A 24,893-nucleotide genomic window follows, 5' to 3' on the forward strand; every position below is an offset into this window, starting at 1 on the left:
CTCATTGGTTATATATTTTAAATATAGCAGTGTGTACATGTCAATCCCAAACTCTATCCCTTCCCCCCAGCCTTCTCCCTTAGTAACCGCAAGTTTATTCTCTAAGTCTGTGAGTCTTTCCGTTTTGGAAATAGGTTAGTTTGTATCATGCTTTTAGATTCCACATATAAGTGATATCATATATTAGTCTTGTCTGTCTGACTTACCTCACTTAGTATGATAATCTCCACATCCATCCATGTCACTGCAAATGTCATTATTTCATTCTTTTTGATGACTAATATTCCACTCTCTCTCTCTCTCTCTCTCTCTCTCTATGTATATATATATATATATTCCATTGCATATATGTATGTATATGTATATATACTTCAGTTCAGTTCAGTTGCTCAGCCGTGTCCGACTCTTTGCAACCCCATGAATCGCAGCACGCCAGGCCTCCCTGTCCATTACCAACTCCTGGAGTTCACTCAGACTCACGTCCATCGAATCAGTGATGCCATCCAGCCATCTCATCCTCTGTCGTCCCCTTCTCCTCCTGCCCCCAATCCCTCCCAGCATCAGAATCTTTTCCAATGAGTCAATTCTTCGCATGAGGTGGCCAAAGTACTGGAGTTTCAGCTTTAGCATCATTCCTTCCAAAGAAATCCTAGGACTGATCTCCTTCAGAATGGACTGGTTGGATCTCCTTGCAGTGAATGTATATATACAATGGAATATTGTAGTATATGTATACATATGTATACTACATCTTGTTTATCCTTTCATCTGTCAATGGATATTTCTGTTGGTTCAATATTTTCGTTGCTTCCATGTCCTGGTTATTGTAAAGAGAGTTTCAATGAACATTGAGGTGCATGTATATTTTCAAACCAAGTTTTTCTCTGGATATATGCCCTGGAATGGCATTGCTGCTGCTGCTGCTGCTAAGTGTCTTCAGTTGTGTCTGACTCTGTGCAACCCCAAAGAGCCTGTGCTGCTGCCCAGCAGGCTCTTCCATCCCTGGGATTCTCCAGGCAAGAATACTGGAATGGGTTACCATTCCCTTCTCCAGGGGAATGAGTACCAATAATTGTTCTTGTGCATATGGAATGTATTAGACAGAAAATAATCAGAATTAAGATATTCATTAATTTGTAAATAAATAACTCAAGAAGGCTATACTAAGAGGTATATTGATATACCTTGCCAGCAATCAGAATCAGTTCATAGCCCTATTAATGTGACTTTTCTGGTGTGCCTTTTCTGTTTAGACTCATTTAGTAAACTTGGATTCAGTCAGTAGTTTGTACTATCTCTTTTTGTGCTGTAAATTGTCTTCATTTAAACTGGGCAATTGATTTTTCTTGTTAAAATTTAATTACCTATGTTGTAGGAATTTTTCTTTATTGAGTGGGATTATCTTATTTTTATGTAAGAGTTTGGACAGTTATCAGTGATTTACTTAATTCTATGTAGCTACGAAGACAGCCTTTGGGTCCAGGAGAAAAATCTTTTTCCAATTTAGGATCAGAGACATTGGTTTAGGGGCAACAGACTACATTTGTAGGGTTGCAAAGCACAGTTTTCTTTTTTTTTTTTTCCCCACAGTTTTCATATTCTCTGTTTCATTACATCCTCAAAGCTATCCTGGGAAATGTCACACAAAATTTCTCAGGGATAAGATGTCACTATGGCTCTTTGATTCCACACTACACCTAGGTCAGATGAGTGTAATATAAAAATAAAACAATAATTCCAACTAATTCTGAATAAGCCTGGTGTGCCAAACACTACAGGAAGCATTTTACACCCATTAAATCATTTAGTTAATTAATGATTAAATCATTAAATCACTGATCCCCAAATGCTTTGACAAAGGAAACTTTAGTATTCCCATCTTAAGATATTGTTAATAATTCATCCCAATTGTATGCTAATAACTAGGAAATTTTTTAAGGATCAAAAATCAATACATTTCTTCAATGAAGTAGAGAGATAATGAGAGTATAAATTCAGATTTCTACATTCCAAAAATGTATATTTAAGTACTATAATTCTACCCTAGATCTCTAATTTTTCCCATATCAATCTCATGATATTTCATTACTTCTAACTCTTGCATACCATGGCATTTTAATCCAATTTTTGATCTACTTTCAGTGATTTTCTGTCACTGTTTAACCATAGTAATTTAGTCGTTAAGTCATGTCCTACTCTTTCGACCCCATGGACTGTATCTGCCAGGCTCCTCTGTCCATGGGATTCTCCAGACAGAATACTGGAGTGGGTTGCCATTTCCTTCTCCAGGGGATCTTCCTGACCCAGGGATTGAACCCAGGTCTCCTGCATTGTAGGCGGATTCTTTACCAACTGAGCTACAAAGAAAGCCCATAGGCTTATGGTTTAACCATATAGGGATCTATTGATCTGTGAAGGTTTAAAGTTCTTTGTCTCTCCACTAAATTATCATTCTAGTGTATCTTTTTATATATAATTTTCTTTATACAGTATTTTCTTTATATTTAAAGTGGTTTTAAAGTTATGTGAGGGAAAATATTATTTTTTATTTTAAAATATTTATACATTTGAAATGGTCACAGTAAATCTAATTACCATTGGTTATTATACAAAGTTACAATTTTTCTTTGTGATGAGATCTTTTAAGATTTATTTTCTAAGCAATTAAGAAATTGCTAAGAAAGAAAATATTTTTCTCTGACTTCAAAACATCTGGATGAAACATGTGAACAAGTTGTCTATCAGATTTTTATTAAGCTACACATTAAAAATGTTCAGATGATTGTATGAAGGTTACACACTTCATTCAGGTATTTAATATCTGTCAGATATAGTGTTTACTAAAATTTACATGTTTTTAAGGTCGGTTCAACTGAGAAACTGAGTTGATTACAATGAAAAATCTCATTTCTTTCTATAGGTACCACACCAGTTATTTCCAATATTTAGAGAAGGCTCCCAGGAATGAAATACTTTCCAATTTTCATATGAATATTTGGCACTATGATGTACACACATTCCAACCTTCTCTAAGAATGGATAGCTTTTAAAGCAAAAGTCTTTTACTTACCCTTATTTTAGATAAATATCACTTAAGAAAAAGGAAGTGTGAAGGAACATACTTGAATTTTTCAAATTTTCAGAAAAGGACAAAGAAACTGTAGTTTGCAGATGAGTACTTAAGAAATATCTTCAGAAATATGAATTTTCTATTTGATATAATGCTGTCAGAAAGAAAAAAAGCCCAGATTCAAAACACCTTAGTAGATATTAGTGATATCAAGAGTGCTTTGTGGTGTGCTTTTTTTTTTTTTTTTTATATTCCTGAGCCCCTTGGATATTATTTTCAGCAGCCCATTTATGGTTATCCCAGATGAGCTAGCAGAAAAAGTTCCATGGGACAGAGTTCTCCATGGGAATGTTCCTTATGTATAATTAGTTACCTACTGAATTGAGGTTGGTATCATCTCCTCTATTGCTAGATTTGTTTTAAAATAGACTCATTTGGTTTTCAACACACTGGAAACTAATTTTATTATATTCATTTATTTTCCTTTTTAGTGTGTCTTTTTTCAAATTTATTTATTTTACTTTATAATATTGTATTGGTTTTGCCATACATTGACTTGCTTTTACATTATATGACATAATGATCTGATGCTTGTATACATTTTGAAATGATCACAGTAAATCTTATTACCATTGGTTATTATGCAAAGCTACAGTTTTTCTTTGTGATGAGATCTTTTAAGATTTATTTTCTTAGCAGTTTTTAAGTTTTCAATGTTATATTATTGACTATATTCACCATGCTGTAGATTACACCCCCATGACCAATTTATTTTTATCTGGATATTATACTGCTTGATTCCCTTCACCCCCTCTCCCTTGCCTCAACCCTCCTCCCCTCTGGCAAACACCAATCTTTTCTCTATAAATCTTGTTTGGTTTGTTCATTTGCTTTATTAAAAAGTATCCCTCATATAGTTGAAATCATATGGTATGCGTCTTTGTGTGACTTATTTCCTTAGCATAATACCCTCAAGGTCCGTGTTGTTGCAAATGACAAAATTTCATTCTTTTCTTATAGCTGAGTAGGACTGCATTGTTTTTATAACACACCTTCTTTATCCATTCATCCATCCATGGACACCTGGTCTGTTTCCATATCTTGGCTCTTGTAAATAATGTTGCAAATGAGCATATATGTGCACATATCATTTTGAATTACTGTTTTTGGTGTCTCCAGATAAATAACAAGAATATGAATTGCTGCATCACATGATAGTTCTATTTTTAATTTTTTGGAGGAAACTCCATATTATTTTCCATAATGTCTGCCCCAATTTTCAGTTTCATGAATCAAGCATATGTTCCCTTTCTCCATATTTTTTTGCCAACACATTATTTCTTGTCCTTTTGATAAAAGCCACTGTGACAAGTGTGAGGTGATTTTTTTGGTTTTAATTTGCATTTCTCTAAATAATCATGTTGACAACTTTTCATGTGTGAAGTGGTGACATGGACTATTTGTATTTCAGTACATATGTGACATGTATATTGTAACAGCTCCTTTATCTCCTTTATCTGCTAAGATTGCTCCCATATGTTGGCTATTATAAGTAATGCTGCTATGAACATTGGATTCTATGTATCTTTTCAAATTAGTGTTTTTTTTCCCTTCAGATCTATATCCAGGATTGGTAGTTGTATTTTTTTTTTTTTTTGAGAAACCTCCATAATGTTTTCCATTAGTGGCTGCACCAGTTTACATTCCTATCAAGAAGAATTTCCTTTCCTTTTCTCCACATACTTGCCAAAATTCATTGCTCAAAGATTTCTTTTTTTTGATAGCCATTCTGATAGGTGTGAGGGTGATATCTCTTTCTGTGTGTTTTTTTTTTCAGTTCTGTAATAATTAGTGATGTTGATCATTTTTTAATGTGCCTGTTGGTCATCTATATGTCTTCTTTGGAAAAATGTCTATTCATGCCTCCTGCGCATTTTTTGACTGAGTCGTTTGGTTTTCTGAATACTGAGTTGAATGAGCTATTTATATATTTTGGGTATTAACCCCTTATCAAGCATATCATTTGCAAATATTTTCTCACATTCAGTAGGTTGTCCTTTTGTTATTTATAGATTGTTTTCTTTGCTGTCAAAGGCCTTTAACCTTAATTAAGTCCAATTTGGTTTTGCTTTTATATCTTTTGCATTAGCATACAGATCCAAAAAGATTGCTGTGATTTATCTCAAAAAAGTGTTCTATGTTCACTCCTAGGAGTTTTATGGTTTCTAGTCTTGTTATTACTTTTAGGTCTTTAATCTATTTCTTGAGTTTATTTCTTGTGTCTATTTCTTGAGTTTATGGTTAGAGGAAATGTAATTTTATTTTTTACATGTAACTGACCAGTTTTTGATCATTTAAAACTTGTAAAACTTTTCAAAATTAGTAAATGAAACAAAAATGATCATGCTACTTAAATTGTTTCTAAGTTGCTTTAATTTTTAATATCATTCATTTTTTTAGATTAATAAACACTTATAAATAGTAATCTCTAATGCCTACAGATAATTCCTGCCCATTTTTGTAGGATAATTTTTAAATAGTTATTTTTGCATGCTCAGTTTATTTCCATTCTTCACTGACTACACACAAATAAAAATACAAATAGAAACCACAATATGCTGTTCTGGTCCTAAATGAATTTATTAGGTTTTGGGAAAAACAGCATATGTGGCAAAACACATCTTGGTCATTAGTGAGCATCACTACCATCCCCTGATTGTAACATTATTATAACATTTTTTCTTCTTCATCTTTATCGAGATAAAATTGACAAAATTGTCAAGAGTTACGACTTAAGGTATATAAGGTGATGACTTTATGTGTATGCACATTGTGAAATGATTGCCACAATCAAGTACATACTGATAACATATATTAATATAACATATTAATTATTTTCAATTCAACTTTCTTCTTCTATCCTTAAATTTAAGTATTATTATTTTTAAAATTTTTACTATGAGGACTCTTGGCAAAAATTTCTCATATTATTCTGCAACAAACACCTCTGAATTTTAAGAGTTTGCTTTTTTATGTTTATACATTTTTATATCTCACAACTCAAAAAAGAATCATTCAATTCTATATTATGTACCAATAACTGAGAATGAAGAATTTGAATGGAAGGAAATAATTCACATCATAGTTATTGCAGAACTGAGAGTCATATGAGACAAACATATGTGGGGGAACTACCCCAGTGATCAGTGCAGATGTCATACAGACCTCTCAGGGGATAGAAAATGCATAAGAGTATAGAGTGAGAATTTCTGAGGATTCCAAATATAAATCTGGTAATTTATACTCCAAGCCTGTACTGTAGCCTAAAATGAAATATTCTGGAAAACCAGTCTAGTGTTGACTTCACATTTAAAATTCTTTGCTAGCCAACTTCCTTCTAGAACTTGGCAGTCAGAACTTTAGCTATAAGAGAGCTGTCTTCAAAATTACAATCACTGTTCCAGTCACTGTTATTAAAGAAGCTTCTTATAAAACACACTGACAAGTACAGTGTTTTCTTCCTTCCTTTCTTCCTTCTTTCCTCCCTCCTTTTCTCCTTCCTCCCTCTCTCCCTGCTTTCTTCCTCCCTTTCCTTCTTTCCTCTTAGGTTGAGTGTGCATCTTTTTCAAAGAGGAATTTAGTTGTTCCCCTAGTATCTTACCCATGAAATCTGTAGAATAGACTCCTCTAAATGAGGTTGCTTTTCTTGCCCAGAGTTCTCCGAAGAGCTGTCTTGACTTCCTTGTTCCGTAAGCTGTAGATGATAGGGTTGAGCATGGATGTCACCACAGTATAGAAGAGGGCTAGGAGTTTATCTACCCCAGGTGAATGACTAGCCTTGGGTCTCAAGTAGGTGACAGATCCTGAGCCATAGAAGAGTGTTACTACCAGCAGGTGGGAGGAACAGGTGGAAAGAGCTTTTCGACGGCCTTCAGGGGAGGGCATGACCAACACAGCAGCTAGAATTCTGCCATAAGAAGCAATGATTAATAAAAATGGACTGGAAATGCAAAGAATGGCTGCAATGAAGACTGCGGCCTCATTATAGAATGTATCCCCACAGGCTAGTGCCAGAATAGGCAAGAGGTCACAGAAGAAGTGGTCTATTTCACAGGGGCCACAGAAGTCTAAAGAGAAAATATAGTTGGTTTGGCCCAAGCCTACTATGCAACCCACTCCCCAAGAAACCATTGCTAAATGGACACACATTCCATGACTCATTCGTGTTGCATAGTGAAGTGGGGAGCATATGGCCATATAGCGATCAAAAGCCATGGCTGCCAAAAGACAGCACTCACTGATACCAAATAATGTAAAGAAAAACATCTGTGTAGCACAGCCCTCCCGAGAGATTCCTCGGGCCTCACTCACAAGGCTCTGCAGCATCTTGGGTATGACAGAGCAAGTGTATCCAATCTCCAAGAGAGACAAGTTGGCCAGGAAGAAGTACATGGGGGTATGGAGGGCTGGATTGGTCCAGATGGCAAGAGCTATGAGAGCATTGCCTGTCAGTGATACTAAGAACATGAATAGGATGAGGGTAAATAAAAGGAAGCACAGTTCGGTGACCTCAGAGAATTTGACAAATGCAAAGTGTTTCACAGACATGCTGTTGTCAAGCCACAAAGAACAATTGATGCTCATGACCTGAAGAAAAGAAAGGCAAAGTCATCAGAAAGATTCTTTCAGATAGAAATATAAATCCTTATATTACTCTTAACAAGCTCTTAAAAACGCTTAAAAGAAAAAGACGCTTACTCCTTGGAAGGAAAGTTATGACCAACAGACAGCATATTAAAAAGCAGATACATTGCCAACAAAGGTCTATCTAGTCAAGGCTATGGTTTTTCCAGTAGTCATGTATGGATGTGAGAGCTGGACTATAAAGAAAGCTGAGCACCGAAGAATTGATGCTTTTGAACTATGGTGTTGGAGAAGACTCTTGAGAGTCTGTTGGACTGCAAGGAGATCCGTCCATCCTAAAGGAAATCAGTCCTGAATGTTCATTGGAAGGACTGATGTTGAAGCTGAAACTCCAATACTTTGGCCACTTGATGCGAAGAGCTGATTCATTTGAAAAGACCCTGATGCTGAGAAAGATTGAAGGTGAGAGGAGAAGGGGATGACAGAGGATGAGATGGTTGGATGGCATCCCTGACTAAATGGACATGAGTTTGAGTAAACTCCGTGAGTTGGTGATGGACAGGGAGGCCTGATGTGCTGCGATCCATGGGGTTGCAAAGAGTCGGACATGACTGAGCGACTGAACTGAACTGAACTGAACAAGCTCTCGTGAGTCAAAGAGATAAATTTCTTACCTATAATTTAAAATTTACAAAGTTTGGAAGTTAGAAATTAGACTCATCCTGAAACTGAATCCTACTTTATGTTCACTATCTCAGTTGATGTGTCAAAGATATATCTACTCAGCAGGCATAAAGTGGAAAAGATATATCTACTCAGCAGGCATAAAATGGAAAAGAAAAAAAAAAGAAATTTCTGCACAATTCTGTTTCATCCCTTTATTTTATCAAATAAAGTTCTTCTCATACCTATTTATTTCCTAATCTTTTGCCACTGACTTGCTTTCTTCACTCATTCAGTCAACAAGTATTTATTGAACACAGAGTATTTTCAATTATTTTTCAGTTACTGTTGTAGGTCCTGGGATTAAACAATGTAAAATAAGATAGAAACAAGTGGACTCTTTCAAAATTCTGTTAAATATGGACTAACAAGTCAGCACGATTACAGGACCCCCCCCTTTTTTTTTTTTACAGGGACCCTTTATAGGTATAATTGTTGAAAAATTTTCACATATCAAATATTCTATTATAATGCATTTACCCTTGGACTGCAAGGAAATCCAACCAGTTCATTCTAAAGGAGATCAGTCCTGGGTGTTCTTTGGAAGGAATGATGCTAAAGCTGAAACTCCAGTACTTTGGCCACCTCATGCGAAGAGTTGACTCATTGGAAAAGACTCTGATGCTGAGAGGGATTGGGGGCAGGAGGAAAAGGGGACAACAGAGGATGAGATGGCTGGATGGCATCACTGACTCGATGGACGTGAGTCTGAGTGAACTCCGGGAGTTGGTGATGGACAGGGAGGCCTGGCATGCTGTGATTCATGGGGTCGCAAAGAGTCGGACATGACTGAGCAACTGAACCTAACTGAACTGAACTGAATGCATTTACACTTGTAGCATTTATAAACATTTACCTCACATTCTGTCAAATTAAATTAATTAATATAATTTAGTATCTGTATTCCTCATGTAGGAACACATTTCAGTGAAGGTTTTGGCAAAGAAAACAGAAAATAGTTTACTTATCTCTTTTAAAAACCCCAAATATTTTCTTAAATATCATCAGTTCACAATAATAACCTATGCAGTTACTTAAAAACTCTGGATGTGGAGATGTTTTCATTCTTCTTGTCACTTAAATACCCAAATATTTTTTAAACTAATTTTATCTTCCTGTATCTGAAAGGAACTGCAATTTCCTCAGTGACAATGATGGAGGAACCAAGGTGGGAATCCCAACCAGAAAAGGAGAATGCCTGACTCTTAAGTCGTGACATTGTAAAGATTTTATTTCATAAATATCCTTGTCCCATTTAGACTGTAGAGAGTAAATGCAAATGCCTGTGTTGGGGGTGAGAGTCAGGGGATGTGAGGAATGGGAGAAACCTACTGATAGATGGCACATGGTGAGGGCTGAGTGCACAAAGGCTAATGCATGCTGTTAGTCATTTAATATTCTTAGACCCACAAGATGAATTAAAAAGTCATCCTGTGGTAAATACTTTTTAAAACCTTACAAAGTTCAAAGATGAAAAAAATTACCTGTCCAAGATAGTGAAGATCTGTGAGTACTTCTAAGTATTTAAACTGACAAAGAATTATACTTTGCCTAGAAATAAGAATTAAATAATATAGAAATAAATGTATATACCCACTTGGAAGTGAGAATACAGACAAACAGTCAAATTCTCTTCTCCATTCCTGTCACCGGGAATAATTCTACATCATGTAAAATCTGATTTTTTCATTATCCTTTCTATTGTTTTCAGGATTTAATCTATTGACCTTTGTCCAGGGACCCTGAGTTCCATGTAGTAGAGGTCAGTCTTATGTACATACCAAGAAAGTTTAATTTTAATCATTGTCTATAGAAAGAGAGTGAGTTGCTCAAGAGCAGGATGTCAGGAGTCTGCAGAAAGGAGCATCACGGGCAGTACAATTTGGCACATTCTTCTGTCGCTCACCTGATATATTTTCTTGACAAAGTTCCTGATCCATCATTTCTGTGTAAAGGAAGGATGATGAAGCCATTCCTATCTTTCTTGAGGAGTTATTTTGAGTTAAAATGGAAACATAGAAGCAAACCATGACTGAAAAATCAAGAACTAAACTACTTTATCATACTCAGTATCAAAGTCTCTTATACTTTTTAAAAGCCTCATGTTAATGATCTCATAGAATGTTGCCTACAATATTCCCTATTATTACCAAGCTATCAAAATCACCTATATTCAGTGTCAATCATCAAGCAAATGTGCACTGTGATATTAATCTAAAGATATAGAAGTTTAATGCTCAATGGCAAATTGAATTTTTCTATTCCTACTCAATATAATAAAAGATTAAGTGACCATTGGACATTGAAAAGGTTCTGACAGTTTGAATCTTGAGATGGAGTTTCAGTGACAGTTGGGTGTATGAAATAAACAGAGGAAGGAGACAAGACAATTTTAATACCTCAATGGCTTGACTTCATGTGCCACCTTACCCAGCCTCAAGATCCAAGACAGGTGCATTCTATATAGTTCTGCGTTGGAAATAATCCAGCCTAAGTGTTTAATTTTGGGTCAGTGCCACATAATTAGAAATGATCTTTCACTGACTCAGTCCCTTATTAATCTCTGTTCTCATAATGAAATATTTCTTTGTTTCCTAACAGCTAAAGGGAAACGTCTGAGACATTATTAAAATTTCACCTTAAACAGTACAGTGCCTGGCATACAAGGGAAACTCAATAAATATTAACGTGTTATTCTGAAATTATCATTTCTAAAATGCTTGAATAGTAGATACAATTTATGTAAATCGATTATTAAATTTTGTAGAGATGATTCACCCATAACCATTTTATCAAGCACCTAATATTTAGCTGGGTGATGCTTCAACATAAACCAGCAGAAACTATCATTTGATTGGAGTAACATGTACAGGATAACTAGGCATTTCTATTACCCCAAAATAAGAGATATATCTATTTCCTGAGAAGTAATTATTTTGAAACACTTTATAGCAATTTTAAGACAGGGATCCTGGCAAAATGAGTAAATTATTATACTACTCAGAGAAGGAAAAAGAACTGATTAAAATAATGTCCAAAACTGAATAACGATTTTGGTGTTGTCTATCCATTTTCACATTTTAATCTACCATTTAATGCAGGCTTCTTTTTTAAGGCATAAGTTATACCACATACCTTTGATCCTAATATTTGAAGAAAAAAGTAGATGGTATTTTCTTCTGATGAGCCACTCCTGAATTTTGTCTGAACATTCTCAATGTGACCTCCCCAAATTTAGAGAATGTAAATCTCCCCAATCTTCTAAGACCTTGCACTGAGAAGCTTTTGTTGTAGTTAGGACCATGTCTGAACCCAGACAAGATTGTGTGTCTTCTCTGATAACATTATATTCTTCCTAGCAATGCCATCAGCTACACACACACACACACACACACACACACACACACACACAAGCATGCTTGGCTGTGCTGTTTACATGATGATGTATTTGAACCATTCTTGCCTTGAAAAAAAATGGTATATGAATAGTTTTACTTCATTTCTTCTCCTTGTTCTGAATCCTTATCCTGCCTCCCTTCCCCAGGAGACATATTTTTCTCACTAGAGTATGTCAGGAAGCAGTTTGATTCTATCTCTCAGGAATTCTCTCTCTCAAGTTAGTCTGTATTAATGGTAAAAATGAATATTTAGAAAGCAAAATGATAAACATAGAAGGTAATATAGGGAGTTCCATGGCTGTGCAGTGGTTAAGACTTACATTCCAGTGCTTGAGGCACTGGTTCCTTCCCTGGTCAGACAACTTAAGTTCCTGCATGCTGCAATGTGGGCAAAAAAAAAAAAAAAAAAAAAAAATTTACTGTAGAACAAAAGTAGAGTGAATCAACAGTAAAATATAACAACCTATCATTACCAGTAAAATAATATAATCTATCATTTAGGTAACTGCTATCATAGACTCTGTACACAACGGGATATTAAGTCAAGAGAAATGTACTACTGGAATCAAATATTTATGTGACCACTCTATACTATTAAGATGAAATACTCAAAAAATATTTATAATTTTTGTCTGAATTAAGCCAAGTAGTCATCAAAATATTATGAAAATGACATAAATAACTTTCATATCATCTTATATTGAAGCAATTATTGTTTATTCTGATTACCATTAAAGACTCTAATAAATCATAATAATCTTCTAATTACAACTGAGTTTGACAAAGTACCTATTTGTTTCTATCAAAAGTAATAGAAAAGAACTGAGAATCAGAGATATATATAGGATGATGAAAAAAACTGTGACACAATATTTATTGTTTAGTGATATTAAAAAGTAGATAAGGAACTGACTACCTAATATTGAATATATCGTTGACATGATGTAAAGGCAAAGGAGAAAGACTAGGGAAGAGAAAGTTGTTTAAATAGAAAACGCCCCTCACCAAAGCCCCATTAGATGCAATATGCACTAGAAGAGAACAGACGGTGGAGTAGCAGGATGGGAACTACCTTTGCTAATGAACACAGCAAAAATACATCTACATGCGGAACAGTTCTTACTGGAAATGACCTGGAGACTGGGAGAAAGACTCCTGTACAACCAAGGCTGTAAGAAATATCCACATGAAATCCAGTAGGAAGAAAAGTGTCAGGTCAGGACCTGTGCCCTGGTAGGGGACTCAGAGGAAAAGAGAGATTACACGGGCAGAGATCCTCCCAAGGGAGTGAGTAGTTCCAGCCAGATACTGGGCACACCAGCCCTGGGGTCCTGCACAGGGAAGATGAACCCCATAGGCTGGTTGGAGAGCTAGTCGAACTAACAGAAGGGCTGTGGGAAGCCTGGACTCTACTCTTTAGGAACACATGCACACTTGCTTGCTCCTGAAACAGTGAGGAGAGGGAGAACTGAAAACTGCATGAGGGGCTGGCCAGTTTCCCAAGACTGCCCCTGGGTTAAGGTTCAGCCTGAGCCTCGGGATTGCTCCAGCCCTACGTGGTTCAAGATGCAGCTCCACGTTTACATTTTCCACACTCTTCTCTCTCTTTTCTCTTTATGGGATCCCTATAAGGTGAGTGTTGGTACCCTTGATGTTGTCCCAGAAAGTCCTTAAATTTTTTTCATTTTTTAAAAAAATGTGCTTCATTATTTATTTCATGTTTAAGCTTCCCTGGTGGTTCAATGATGAAGAACTTGCCTGTCAATGCAGGAGATGTGGGTTCAATCCCTGGGTCAGGACGGTTCCCTGGAAAAGGGAATGGCAACCCACTCCAGGATTCTTGCCTGGAGAATCCCATGGACAGAAGGAGCCTGGTGGGCTGTAGTCCATGGGATTGCAAAAGAGTCGGACATGACTTAGTGATTAAACAGCAGCAACTATAAGCTCTCCTACTGGATTTTTAAAAGATGATGAACACTGACAAGTTATTTATCCCACAGAAATATAATCACATGTTCTCAGGTCATGTAAATATATGTTTGAGCTAACATTAGTATATTTCACTATTTTATCAATCACATAATAAAACAAGTTGTCAATTATCGAAATACTGGGTCACACAGCTCAAAATGCATATAAAATATTAATTGCTCAATTCATTAGCAGAAACCCACTTTTTTATTTTATTTTTTTGCAAGAGAGGTTGGGAATCACACTTCAAACAAAAATAATAAGTTGGTAAACAACTTCAATTAAGTGTGAAGAAATTGCAAGAATTTCAGAAATTTTATGATTAAGAATTGTTTTAGCTACAATAACAAAGTATTTCTACCTTTAAAAACATTTACACAATTAAATTGTATAGTCTACATGTTCTACAAGAGACAGAGGCAATATTTTACTAAAAACACTTAATAACCCTTCCCATTCTTTTTCATGCCCTTCTTGAAAGTTGCATCTAGAAGTGCAAACATTAAAATGAACTGTAAGTTCATTTTGTTTGGAAACATTAAAGACAAGCTTCTGTACAATGTGCATTTTCAGAATGGAAGTTTCTATAATAGTAAAAAAAGAGTTTTATATGCATGAAACTGGAGCCTATTATACAGAGTGAAGTAAGCCAGAAAGAAAAACACCAATACAGTATACTAACGCATATATATGGAATTTAGAAAGATGGTAACAATAACCCTGTATACGAGACAGCAAAAGAGACACTGATGTATAGAACAGTCTTTTGGACTCCGTGGGAGAGGGAGAGGGTAGGATGATTTGGGAGAATGGCATTGAAATACGTATAATATCATATATGGAATGAGTTGCCAGTCCAGGTTCAACGCACGATACTGGATGCTTGGGGCTGGTGCACTGGGACGACCCAGAGGGATGGTATGGGGAGGGAGGAGGGAGGAGGGTTCAGGATGGGGAACACATGTATACCTGTGGCAGATTCATTTCGATATTTGGCAAAACCAATGCAATATTGTAAAGTTTAAAAATAAAATAAAATTAAAAAAATAAATAAAAATAAAAGTGCAAACATTAAAATGAGCTGTAAGGCTTTTTCTGTTTGGAAACATTAAAGACAAGCTTCTGTACAATGTAGATTTTCAGAATGGAGGTTTTCTATAACAGTAAAAAATGAGTTTTATATAAAGACTTTAAATAATCACTGTAAAAGAAAAAGGAGCAAATCTGATATATAATGGTGTGAATGTGGGAGATGTAAATATACTGTGAGCAAATATCCTTACAGGCCCTACTTCCATGTTTGAAATGGTGGAAGGAATAAACTTCATATAGTCCAGAGTGTTCATAGTTTCTGAGATTTTAGTTCTATATGATATTAAAAATATTAATATGCAAGTATTGTGCTGAGTTATCTTGGCCCCGAGTCTTTCTAAATTTCTTATAAGAAACATTGATAAGAATCTGGCATGGAAATAAATTTAAAGACGTAACTCAATACTATTCATGATTCACGAAAGGTCAATTTGTACAAACAATAAGCACATTTGGAATGCTGAACAGTAAGAATCCTTTGCTAAGTGTCTGAATAGGTTGATTATAACCCCAACATAGAGGCTGCAGTTCTGCCAGGCTTGTGGCTTGGTAAAATGGCTTTTCAATACACCTATGTAAACTTCATCAGATTTATCCACCAAGCCAATGTATTGGCTACTATATATGACAAATTTAGTCCCATCTCAGGTTCTACCTCCCAAGCAATGGCACCAGGCAACCCAGTTTTATTGAACACAACAGTTGTTTCAATGACCATTGGAGTGTTTGAGGTGCAGCTGCATTTTAGGATGTTGTTGCTGTTGTTTAGTTGCTAAGTCACATCTGACTCTTTGTGACCACGTGAACTGCAGCACGCCAGGCTCCCTTGTCCTTCACCAACCTCCTGGAGTTTGCTCAAACTCATGTCCATTGAGTTGGTGATGTCATCCAACCATCTCATCCTCTGTCATCCCCTTCTCCTCCTGCCCTCAATCATTCCTAGCATCAGGGTCTTTTCCAATGAGTCGACTGTTTGCGTCAGGTGAAAAAAGTATTAAAGCTTTAGCTTCATAATCAGTCCTTAGATGAATGATATAGGTTGTGGATTCAGGGCAGGGCAGCAGTAGTCCTCATAGGAGGTGGCAGCTTCATGGGCTGCGGCAGAGGCACAGACTCAATTGTGCAGCAAGCAACTCTGGGAAGCTCATTTTTTAAAATTCCTTGTATGGAAAAAGTAACATGGAAACTTACATTACCATATGTAAAATAGATAGCCAATAAGAATTTGCTGTATGGCTCAGGAAACTCAAACAGGGGCTCTGTATCAATCTAGAGGGGTGGGATGTGGAGGGAGATGGGAGAGAGTTTCAAAAGGGAGGGGAGATATATGTATACCTATGGCTGATTCATGTTGAGGTTTGACAGAAAACAGCAAAATTCTGTAAAGCAATGATCCTTCAATAAAAAATAAATTGATTAAAAAATTTTGTTTTTTCTTTATGTTTGTCTCACTTGGTGATTTCCATTAATCTGTCTTTCAGATAATTCATGCATTCTTCTTTATCACCTGGTCTGCTGTTCATTCCTTCTATTGTGTTTTTCATTTTTATTATTGTACACTACAGTTCTGACTGGTTCTTTCTTATAATTTGTGGTTCCTTGGTAAGATCTCACTGTGTGCATCTATTCTTTTCCCTAATTCAGTTATTATTCACACTACTAATGCTTCTAATTTTTTGTCTAGTAAATTGTTTATTTTTGTCTCATTAGTTGCTTTTTCAGAAATTTTCTCTTGCCATTTCAGTTGGGACAAGTTACTCTGTCTTTTCATTTTACTGAACTTTGTGTGTCTCTATGAAACTCAATGGAAAAGTTACCTATGGTGGGCTTGAGGAGATATCTTTATATGGGAGCATCCTTATACATCTGCACGGGTCCAGTGACTTTGATAACAGAGCTGGATTTGACTTGAACACAAGTCATGTCTTTCTTCAGGGTGTGCTGTCAGCTATCATCTTGTTAGGAGGTGGGGTTAGAGATGAGGGGCCAGAGCCAGGTGTGAGCCAGGGCTTCCCCTCTGCTCAGTGGCCATCACAGTCCTATTTTAGGGCATGGGTGAGTCCCAAGTTGCTGGAGCAGAAGCCCTGAGAGTTGGGTTAAGTTGGCTCCATTCCCTTATAGTATGTGTTCTTCTCTCTCCCAGCACTGGCCCCCTCAGCCCCAGAGGGGAGCAGTGCTGGAGCGAGGAGCTGAGGTGTTTATTTGGCAATAGTCAGTGTAATGGGTGTGGTGGTCAGGCTGCCCTCAGAGACCTGGTCTGCTTGTGATGTGCTGCCTGTGTAAGTGGCAGTAATGGCTGCCCTCTCCCTGCAGCCATGAAATTAAAAGACACTTTCTCCTTGGAAGAAAAGTATGACAAACGTAGACAGCATATTAAAAGCAGAGACATCACTTTTTTGACAAAGGTCCATATGGTCAAAGCTATGGTCTTTCCAGTAGTCATGTACGGATATGAGAGTTGGACCATAAAAAAGGCTGAGCACTGAAGAATTGATGCTTTTGAACTACAGTGCTAGAGAAAACTCTTGAGAATCCCCTGGACAGCAATGGGACTGAACCATCCAATCCTGAAGTAAATCAATCCTCAATATTCATTGAAAGGGCTGATACTGAAACTAAAGCTCCAATACTTTGGCCACCTGATGTGAAGAGTGGATTCATTGGAAAAGACCCTGAGGCTGGGAATGATTGAGGGCAGGAGGAAATGGGGACAACAGAGGATGAGATGGTTGGGCAGCATCATGGACTCAATGGGTTTGAGTTTAAGCAAGTTCCGAGAGGTGGTGAAGGACAGGGAAGCCTGGCATGCTGCTTTCCATGGAGTCACAAAGAGTCAGACATGACTGAGTGACTGAACAACAACTCCCTGCTCAGAGTTGGCCCTGCCTTAACATCTCACAGTGAGATTTTTTCATGGTCTGCACTGCTCTCCCTCCAGTGTAGAACTGTGAGCGTTTGCTCAGCTCAGAGTGGGGATGAACCAGGGCAGTATCGTGAAACCAGTTAGCTAGCTGCACAGTTTCATTTGGCCCTTTCCACCCTGCTTTGAGAGAAAGAAACTGTTCTAACTAGGACAATTCCTTGAAGGGCATTAATTGCCACATTGGGATTTACTCTCCCAGTGGCCTCAGTCAAGGAAAACATAGCACAGTATTCTTTTGTTTCCATAAAGGCACTACTTGCTCTAGGAAAAGAGGTCTATCCCTGGACACACTACGTGCTCTAATGAGTTCCTCCTTCCAGTTAAAGCCGGATCTTTTTGGTAGACTCAGGACTCTACCAAATTGTGTAGCAAGGACAATCATAGTAGTTTTCAGACTCTGCTTTCCTATACTGATGTAGTAGATTAGAATATATGGTGTAGGTAGCCATTTATGTTGGTGATTTCAAAGAGGTGAAAACCAGAGATCAGATTGGTCCACACATAAAGAGGCGTAGATTGACAGACAAATACAAAGCACATGGACAGACACAGAAGGGATAGACATGAAAGGAGTTATTTGAATACTACTTAAGCACTAGATAAGAGTATTAAGGATTAAAGCTGACCAGTGATATAGTGATGGAGAAGAGAAGCTCATGTCCACCAGTATTTCCTCTATAATGTCTTATTTAAAAAATAGAGAAGAGATATTTCATTCAACAGTCCATGAAAGCAACCTTTGTTAAGGTCTTTATTTACTTCTCTGGTAAGAAGAAATTTAACCCTAAAGTCTACCTTTTTTCTACTTCTATCTTTTTTTGGGGGGGGGTCTCTTATATCTCTTTTTAATGTCTATAAGAAGGCTTAAAGATGTGTCATGCATCTTTATATATATCTCAGAGCTGCTGCTTTGTTTTAATTAATGTATCAATATGAAGTTACTCTGCAACTGTATAAGGAGGAAGAAAATTATATCTGCATATCTGCATCGGAAGAAGCAACAAGAGCATTTGGGTTTATACATCTCATGATGTACTATCTCCTATTCTAGGAAAATGCTTAAAAATCTTGAAATTTTCCTATTATCCTTAAAATGGCAGTGACCTCTAAATCATATTCATAATTTACTATTCAACCATTGCTATTTTTTGATTCAGCCATGGTGAACTTCTTTACCATCCAGTGGGCTCAACCACACCTTCTCTGGTGAGGTCTGAGCTGTAGCCTTGAGCAGGTCTTTCCAAGCTTGTCCTCTCTTGGATACTCTGTCTTGGTCCAAGTTATCATTTAGAGTTCTAGTTACATCTTTATAGTTACTTTCCTTCTATAGTTTAATAATACTTTAATCTTCTATTTAATTACAAAATATTTCTTTTAAGCAATGTACTGGCTTATAATCCTGCATGGTTTCTGAGCTATAGAAAGTAGTCTAGTTAATGATTAATCATTAGCAATTAGTTAATGATAAGAGTTTTAAGGCCTGAATTAGTCTTACAAATATGAGGCTACATTCTCTCTAACGTTCCTGCTGAAATTCCACCATTTATCTACTGCTAGTATCTTTTCGAGAGTTGTACTAATAAAAATGTGAGCAATTAAAAGACCTTAAAAGAGGTAACCACAGGTGGCTCTTCTGTGATTTCTTTCTTTCTTTTTTTTTTTTTTGCCATAGCTTATTAGGAAGCATGAGAAAACAAATTGACTGTGGAAAGAGGAAGCAGAAGTGATATGGCAATGGAATGAGGAATGAGGCAAAGCAATCACAGAGAGGAAAGGGATATTTCAATGTTGGTTATTATGCCTTATCAGGGTTAACTGTATAAAAAAAGGTGGTATTAATCTTTCATATGAAGGACTGAAACCCATAAGAGAAAAAGAATCACTTAAGATTTATAGCTATTTGTGAAATGTATTTCATTTTTTTAACCAAAAAGAAATACAGGATTCTCTAGGCACAATATCTTAAATGATAAAGTCATTTAATGGTTTCAGTAAATAGAATTCTTCACTAACTTGGAGAATAAAAATATATGTAGACATTAAAATTTATGAATAGAAAAAAATTATGATTAGAATTTAAATATGGTCTCAGTTATTGTCCTAATGAAAAAGAAATACTTAGAAACCACCTCAGGCCCTGTGCTCGTGTTTCTCAGCTCTGTGATACACATCTGTACATTTTCAACTTGCAGCACTGTAATCTAGTTCCTCTCCATCATCCTCCATCTTCACACCCTTCCTGACTTTGTTCTTTCAATGACATTATATCTTCCTTTTCCTAAAACTTTCTCTTTTCAAATCAGTTATATTCATATGTTCTTTGGGAGGCATTTTATCACTGTTCTCCCCATCTATTTCACAGAGTCAAATCATGTGGACTGTGATTGTAAGTTTTGTTGTAAGCTGATGTGCATGTGTTTCTTGTCTCTTTTTTTGGTATCTCTATTTAGGTTTCAGTTTAGATATAAGCTGTGAATGCAAGTAAACAAATAAGAAGGAAAAGTTTTTCTATAAGAATATATAATTGAAACAATATTTTTCACACTATATAAACATCTTGAAATCATAAATAAATTTGATATCATTCATCATATCTTTTATTCTATATGTAAGATTATTGAGATTGCAATTATTCTGTTTTCTATAATCACATAAATGGAAATTGTCTGCAAATACCGAGAAGAAAATTAAAACTGTTTAAAGAAAAGATTATTTGTTTCATGAAGATTTTCTTCTTTCATTATGTTAAAAATTTTCAAGTTGCTATTTACCCTGATGTCATCCTTGGATGAGTGAGAAAAACCTAATAGTTAAGTTATTTTTCTATAATAGGACAAATATTTGGATGAAATATAAAAGTAAAGAAAGCATTTAATTTACTTTCTGAAGTTTTTTATTCTGGTAAAATATAAAATTTGTAGAAAAGTTATAAAATGGTACAGAAAACTGCTATTAACCTTTTAACCAGATTCAACAATAGTCTACACTCTGCCTGAAAAGATTTATTTTATTACCTATCCTCTCTCTCATCTGTTTCTCTGTCTGTCATATATGTATCTATGTATTTATCATCTATCTTCATTTCAAACTCTTTCCTGAATTTGGTGTTTTTAAAGAGTGCAGGTCAGTTATTTTACCCATCTTGTCTCCATGTGAGTTTATCTCATGCCTTTTCATTATTAGCACCAAGCTATGCATTTTTTGGCTTGAACAAGACTGAAGTGACACTATGCCCTGGTTCAGAGCATTGTATCGGTGGTCACATGATCTTGGTTTGTAACAACATTAATGATGTTAACACTGATTATGTTGTTATGGTAGTCTACTAGGTTTTTCTGTTGTAAAGTCTACTATATATTTTATAATTAACAAGTAACTTGTGGGGAGATATTTTAGACTATGTCAATGGCTCAACATTTCTTCATTCACTCGTTTTTAGCATATATTTAAGTTTTTCTAACTCCACCATTCCTTCTATATTTACTATTTAGTATCCAGCCAATAGGAACAGCCTTCTGTTCTCCACTATAAATTTATTCTTTTTTAAGTTTATCAGTATTAGCTTGTGGATTCTTATTTCTTTCACTTCGTTGGTACCACAGTTTCTCTTAATGCCCAAATTGTCCTACAATTGAGCAGTGGTATGCCCTTGAAACTGGTTTTTTAAATTTCCTGTGTCTCTATGATTCTTGGAGTCATTCCCTACATTTTTAGGGTGTATGAAATTCTTTCCTTAGGTAACAAGATATGAATGATGATGGAAAAAAGAATGCAACCTCTGAAGCCCAGTTTGTTCTATTGGGTTTTTCTGATTGGCCTCAGCTTGAGTTAGTTCTCTTTGTGGTTATCTTGATGTTCTACTTGATGACATTGATAGGCAACCTGTTCATCATTATCTTGTCATACCTGGACTCCCATCTCCACACTCCCATGTACTTCTTCCTCTCAAATCTCTCTTTCCTGGATCTCTGCTACACCACCAGTTCTATCCCTCAACTGCTGGTCAATCTTTGGGGCCCAGAAAAAACCATCTCTTACAATGGTTGTATGATTCAGCTTTATTTTGTCCTTGCACTGGGATCTACAGAATGTGTGCTACTGATGGTGATGTCCTATGATCGTTATGCAGCTGTGTGTAGACCCCTGCATTACTCTATCCTCATGCACCCTCGTTTCTGCCAACTGTTGGCTGTGGCTTGTTGGGTAAGTGGCTTTACCAACTCAGCACTTCATTCCTTCTTTACCTTTTTGGTACCCCTGTGTGGACATCGCCAAGTGGATCATTTCTTCTGTGAAGTTCCAGCACTGCTTCGACTGTCATGCACTGATACCCGTGCTAATGAGCTGACCCTCATGGTCACAAGCTCCATTTTTGTTCTCCTACCTCTCATCCTCATTCTCAGCTCCTATGGTGCCATTGCCCAGGCAGTGCTGAGGATGCAGGCAACAACTGGACTTCAGAAAGTCTTTGGTACATGTGGAGCCCATCTTACAGTCGTATCCCTTTTTTTCATTCCAGCCATGTGCATGTACCTCCAGCCACCATCAGGAAATTCTCAAGATCAAGGCAAGTTCATTGCCCTGTTTTATACTGTTGTCACACCTAGCCTCAACCCTCTAATCTACACCCTCAGAAACAAAGATGTAAGAGGGGCTGTAAAGAGATTAGTGGGGTGAGTATGATCTGGTATAATTGTGACAGTAATGATGAAATGAAGCATCTCTTCACTAATGGTTCTTCAACCTATCCACTCATCACTCTTTCATTCACTCATTCTATTATCTCTTTTTGAATGTGTACCCTCACAAGGACAGAGTTCATGGTTGCAGATATGATTAAACACAGTTTGCCTAAATAGTAATCACTCCTCAGTGGCAGTAACACCCATGTAAAATATGGATCAAACATCAATATTAATTTTTTTAGTGCACAAATCTAATAAAATGAAGTATTTTCTGAATTAAAAATGAAACATAGAATTTGTTGTAAAAACTAATAAAATTCAGATATAATTCTATGGAGAGATGCTATTCTTAATCTAAAAAACCTAGAATATGTCATTTAATTTCTTGCTTTTTAGGCAGAATTTGTCATAAACTTTGTCTTCTATCTTTGGTCTAATGAAAGACATTTTGAAACACTTTAAATATTTTTTCCAATGTTGTTATCCTTTTTGAATGCTAGTTAATATTGAGAGAAATTTTAGTCCGTAGTCTTTAATATAACATTATCATTGGTCAGAAAAAAACTTTTTTGAGCCATAGCAAGAAGTGCTCTCAGTAATGCAGCAGAAGTAAGCATCTCATATTTCCCTTTTTCTTCAAGTCAGTGAGAAGTGTAAAGGAAGTAGAAATAAGTTGTAAAGCTGTACTATATAACTATAAAGTCATGGCCGTCATAGGCTAGGTATTGTTAGGTAAAGTAAGAGCATAGCACTCCTGCAAAACCTAAAAAGCAATAAAGAATACCTGAGGTGACCAAATACTAGGCTCTGAAAAATGTGTTGATGAATCTGATGGATATTTGAAAGAATTACTTGAAATGTGTTTGAAAATATGATAAAAGTTGTATGATATGTTAATTTTTTACTTTTAAGTTTGATGTGATTTGAATATTTGTGGTTAAAAGTTCACTATGAAAATCAACATATATTTTTCAAATAAAGAGATGAATTTTTATATAAGTAATTGTTTTGTTCTCTATATTATTGATACCACCTCCATATAAAGTAGGTGTCCTAGGTATATAACACTTTAAACTGCACCCATATTGAGGCAAAATGGAGTAAGGAATAAAGTAAAATCTTGGCAACACCTGACTTTTGTATGGTAGCTTAAATGTCAGTTTTACTTTAACACAGATTCAATCCCTGAGTTGAGAAGATCCCTTGGAGAAGAAATGGCAACCCATACCAGTATTCTTGCTTGAAAAATCCCACAGTCAGAGGAGCCTAGTGGGCTACAGTCCAAATGATTGCAAAGAGTCAGACATGACTGAGCGACTAAGCAAAAGCTAAAGCACAAGCACAAAGTTTAGGTATGATGCATTCAAATGCTTTTTCCTAAATTATTAAAATGAAAAACACATCGAAACCTTCCCCTCAATTTCCTGTGTGGCTTGCAGCTGCATTGATTCTGATGTCTTTGTCTTCCCCTTTGTGTGTCTGTGATTCATTTTTTCCAACAAGGCATAAACAATAATATGGGGTATATGCATTTGTCCTTAAGCTCCATTCCAAGAAATGAAGAACAAATAATCATGTCTATAAAAGAAGTTTTAGTAAATAATTGGGGCCACACAGAGTGAACAATTACAGAGCAAAAAATCTTTAAAACACTTGAAAGACATAGCTTAGTTCTTTGAATCATTTTCTGGAAATCTTACTGTTTGGGATACCTCATGTAATTCCTAAGTCTCTGACTATGTAACTTAAAAAAAAATTGAAATTTCCAATTTCTTCTTTTCCTTTTCTGTGTGAAAAACATACATTTATCCTTTTGTACATGTAGAATATTTTTCTGGGAATGCATAATTTTAGCATTTATGCTTTTTGAATCCTAGCCACACTACTATAATATTTTTTTAATTTGTAATCTAAAACAAAGATTAGTTGCAAAAAATTCTCCCAAAGATTACCACAGAAACTATTGATTTTATTGCTTTGTAATTTTCAAACTACTTACATGAACCTCATGCAATTTTATAGCAGGCAGGATATAGGAATGTATTTTCTCACTTTGTAGATGAGAAAATAGAAGGGAAGAAGATATGTGACTTACTGAAGCTTAGACAACTTTGTGTGACAAATAAAGTAATGAAAACAGATTTTTACTTGAGTTCCCTTGTTATGGTCAAGAATAACTAGAATGTCTGAGACCCTGACATTGTTAACCCCAACATTAACACAGCACACATGAATTTGGGTCACAGGCAATTTTATTGAAAAACTACCACTGAAATCAGCCTTTTCTCAGCTAAGAATGGAAGTGAAATGCACTGAAGGACCAACTTCTTCTTTATCTCAGTAAATTTTTCCTCCCCATTGGGACCATATCTCCCAATCTTTGTCCA

At 36.0% G+C, this 24,893-nt stretch overlaps 2 protein-coding genes across 2 annotated transcripts; one reads left to right on the top strand and one right to left on the bottom strand.

Annotated features, from left to right (window-relative positions):
- Positions 1 to 6,757: 6,757 nt before the first annotated feature.
- On the bottom strand, positions 6,758 to 7,729 carry LOC129647480 (olfactory receptor 10C1-like). Its single transcript, XM_055574563.1, has one exon. The coding sequence runs from the start codon at positions 7,712 to 7,714 to the stop codon at positions 6,758 to 6,760; it is 957 nt and encodes a 318-aa protein (XP_055430538.1). The 5' UTR covers positions 7,715 to 7,729.
- A 13,839-nt stretch (positions 7,730 to 21,568) lies between these two features.
- On the top strand, positions 21,569 to 22,498 carry LOC129647481 (olfactory receptor 2J3-like). Its single transcript, XM_055574564.1, has one exon. It carries the CDS (start codon positions 21,569 to 21,571, stop codon positions 22,496 to 22,498), a length of 930 nt encoding a protein of 309 aa, XP_055430539.1.
- Positions 22,499 to 24,893: the final 2,395 nt, after the last annotated feature.

Source organism: Bubalus kerabau, chromosome 3 (assembly GCF_029407905.1).
Source record: "Bubalus kerabau isolate K-KA32 ecotype Philippines breed swamp buffalo chromosome 3, PCC_UOA_SB_1v2, whole genome shotgun sequence".
In the NCBI taxonomy this organism is placed as follows: Eukaryota; Metazoa; Chordata; class Mammalia; order Artiodactyla; family Bovidae; genus Bubalus; species Bubalus kerabau.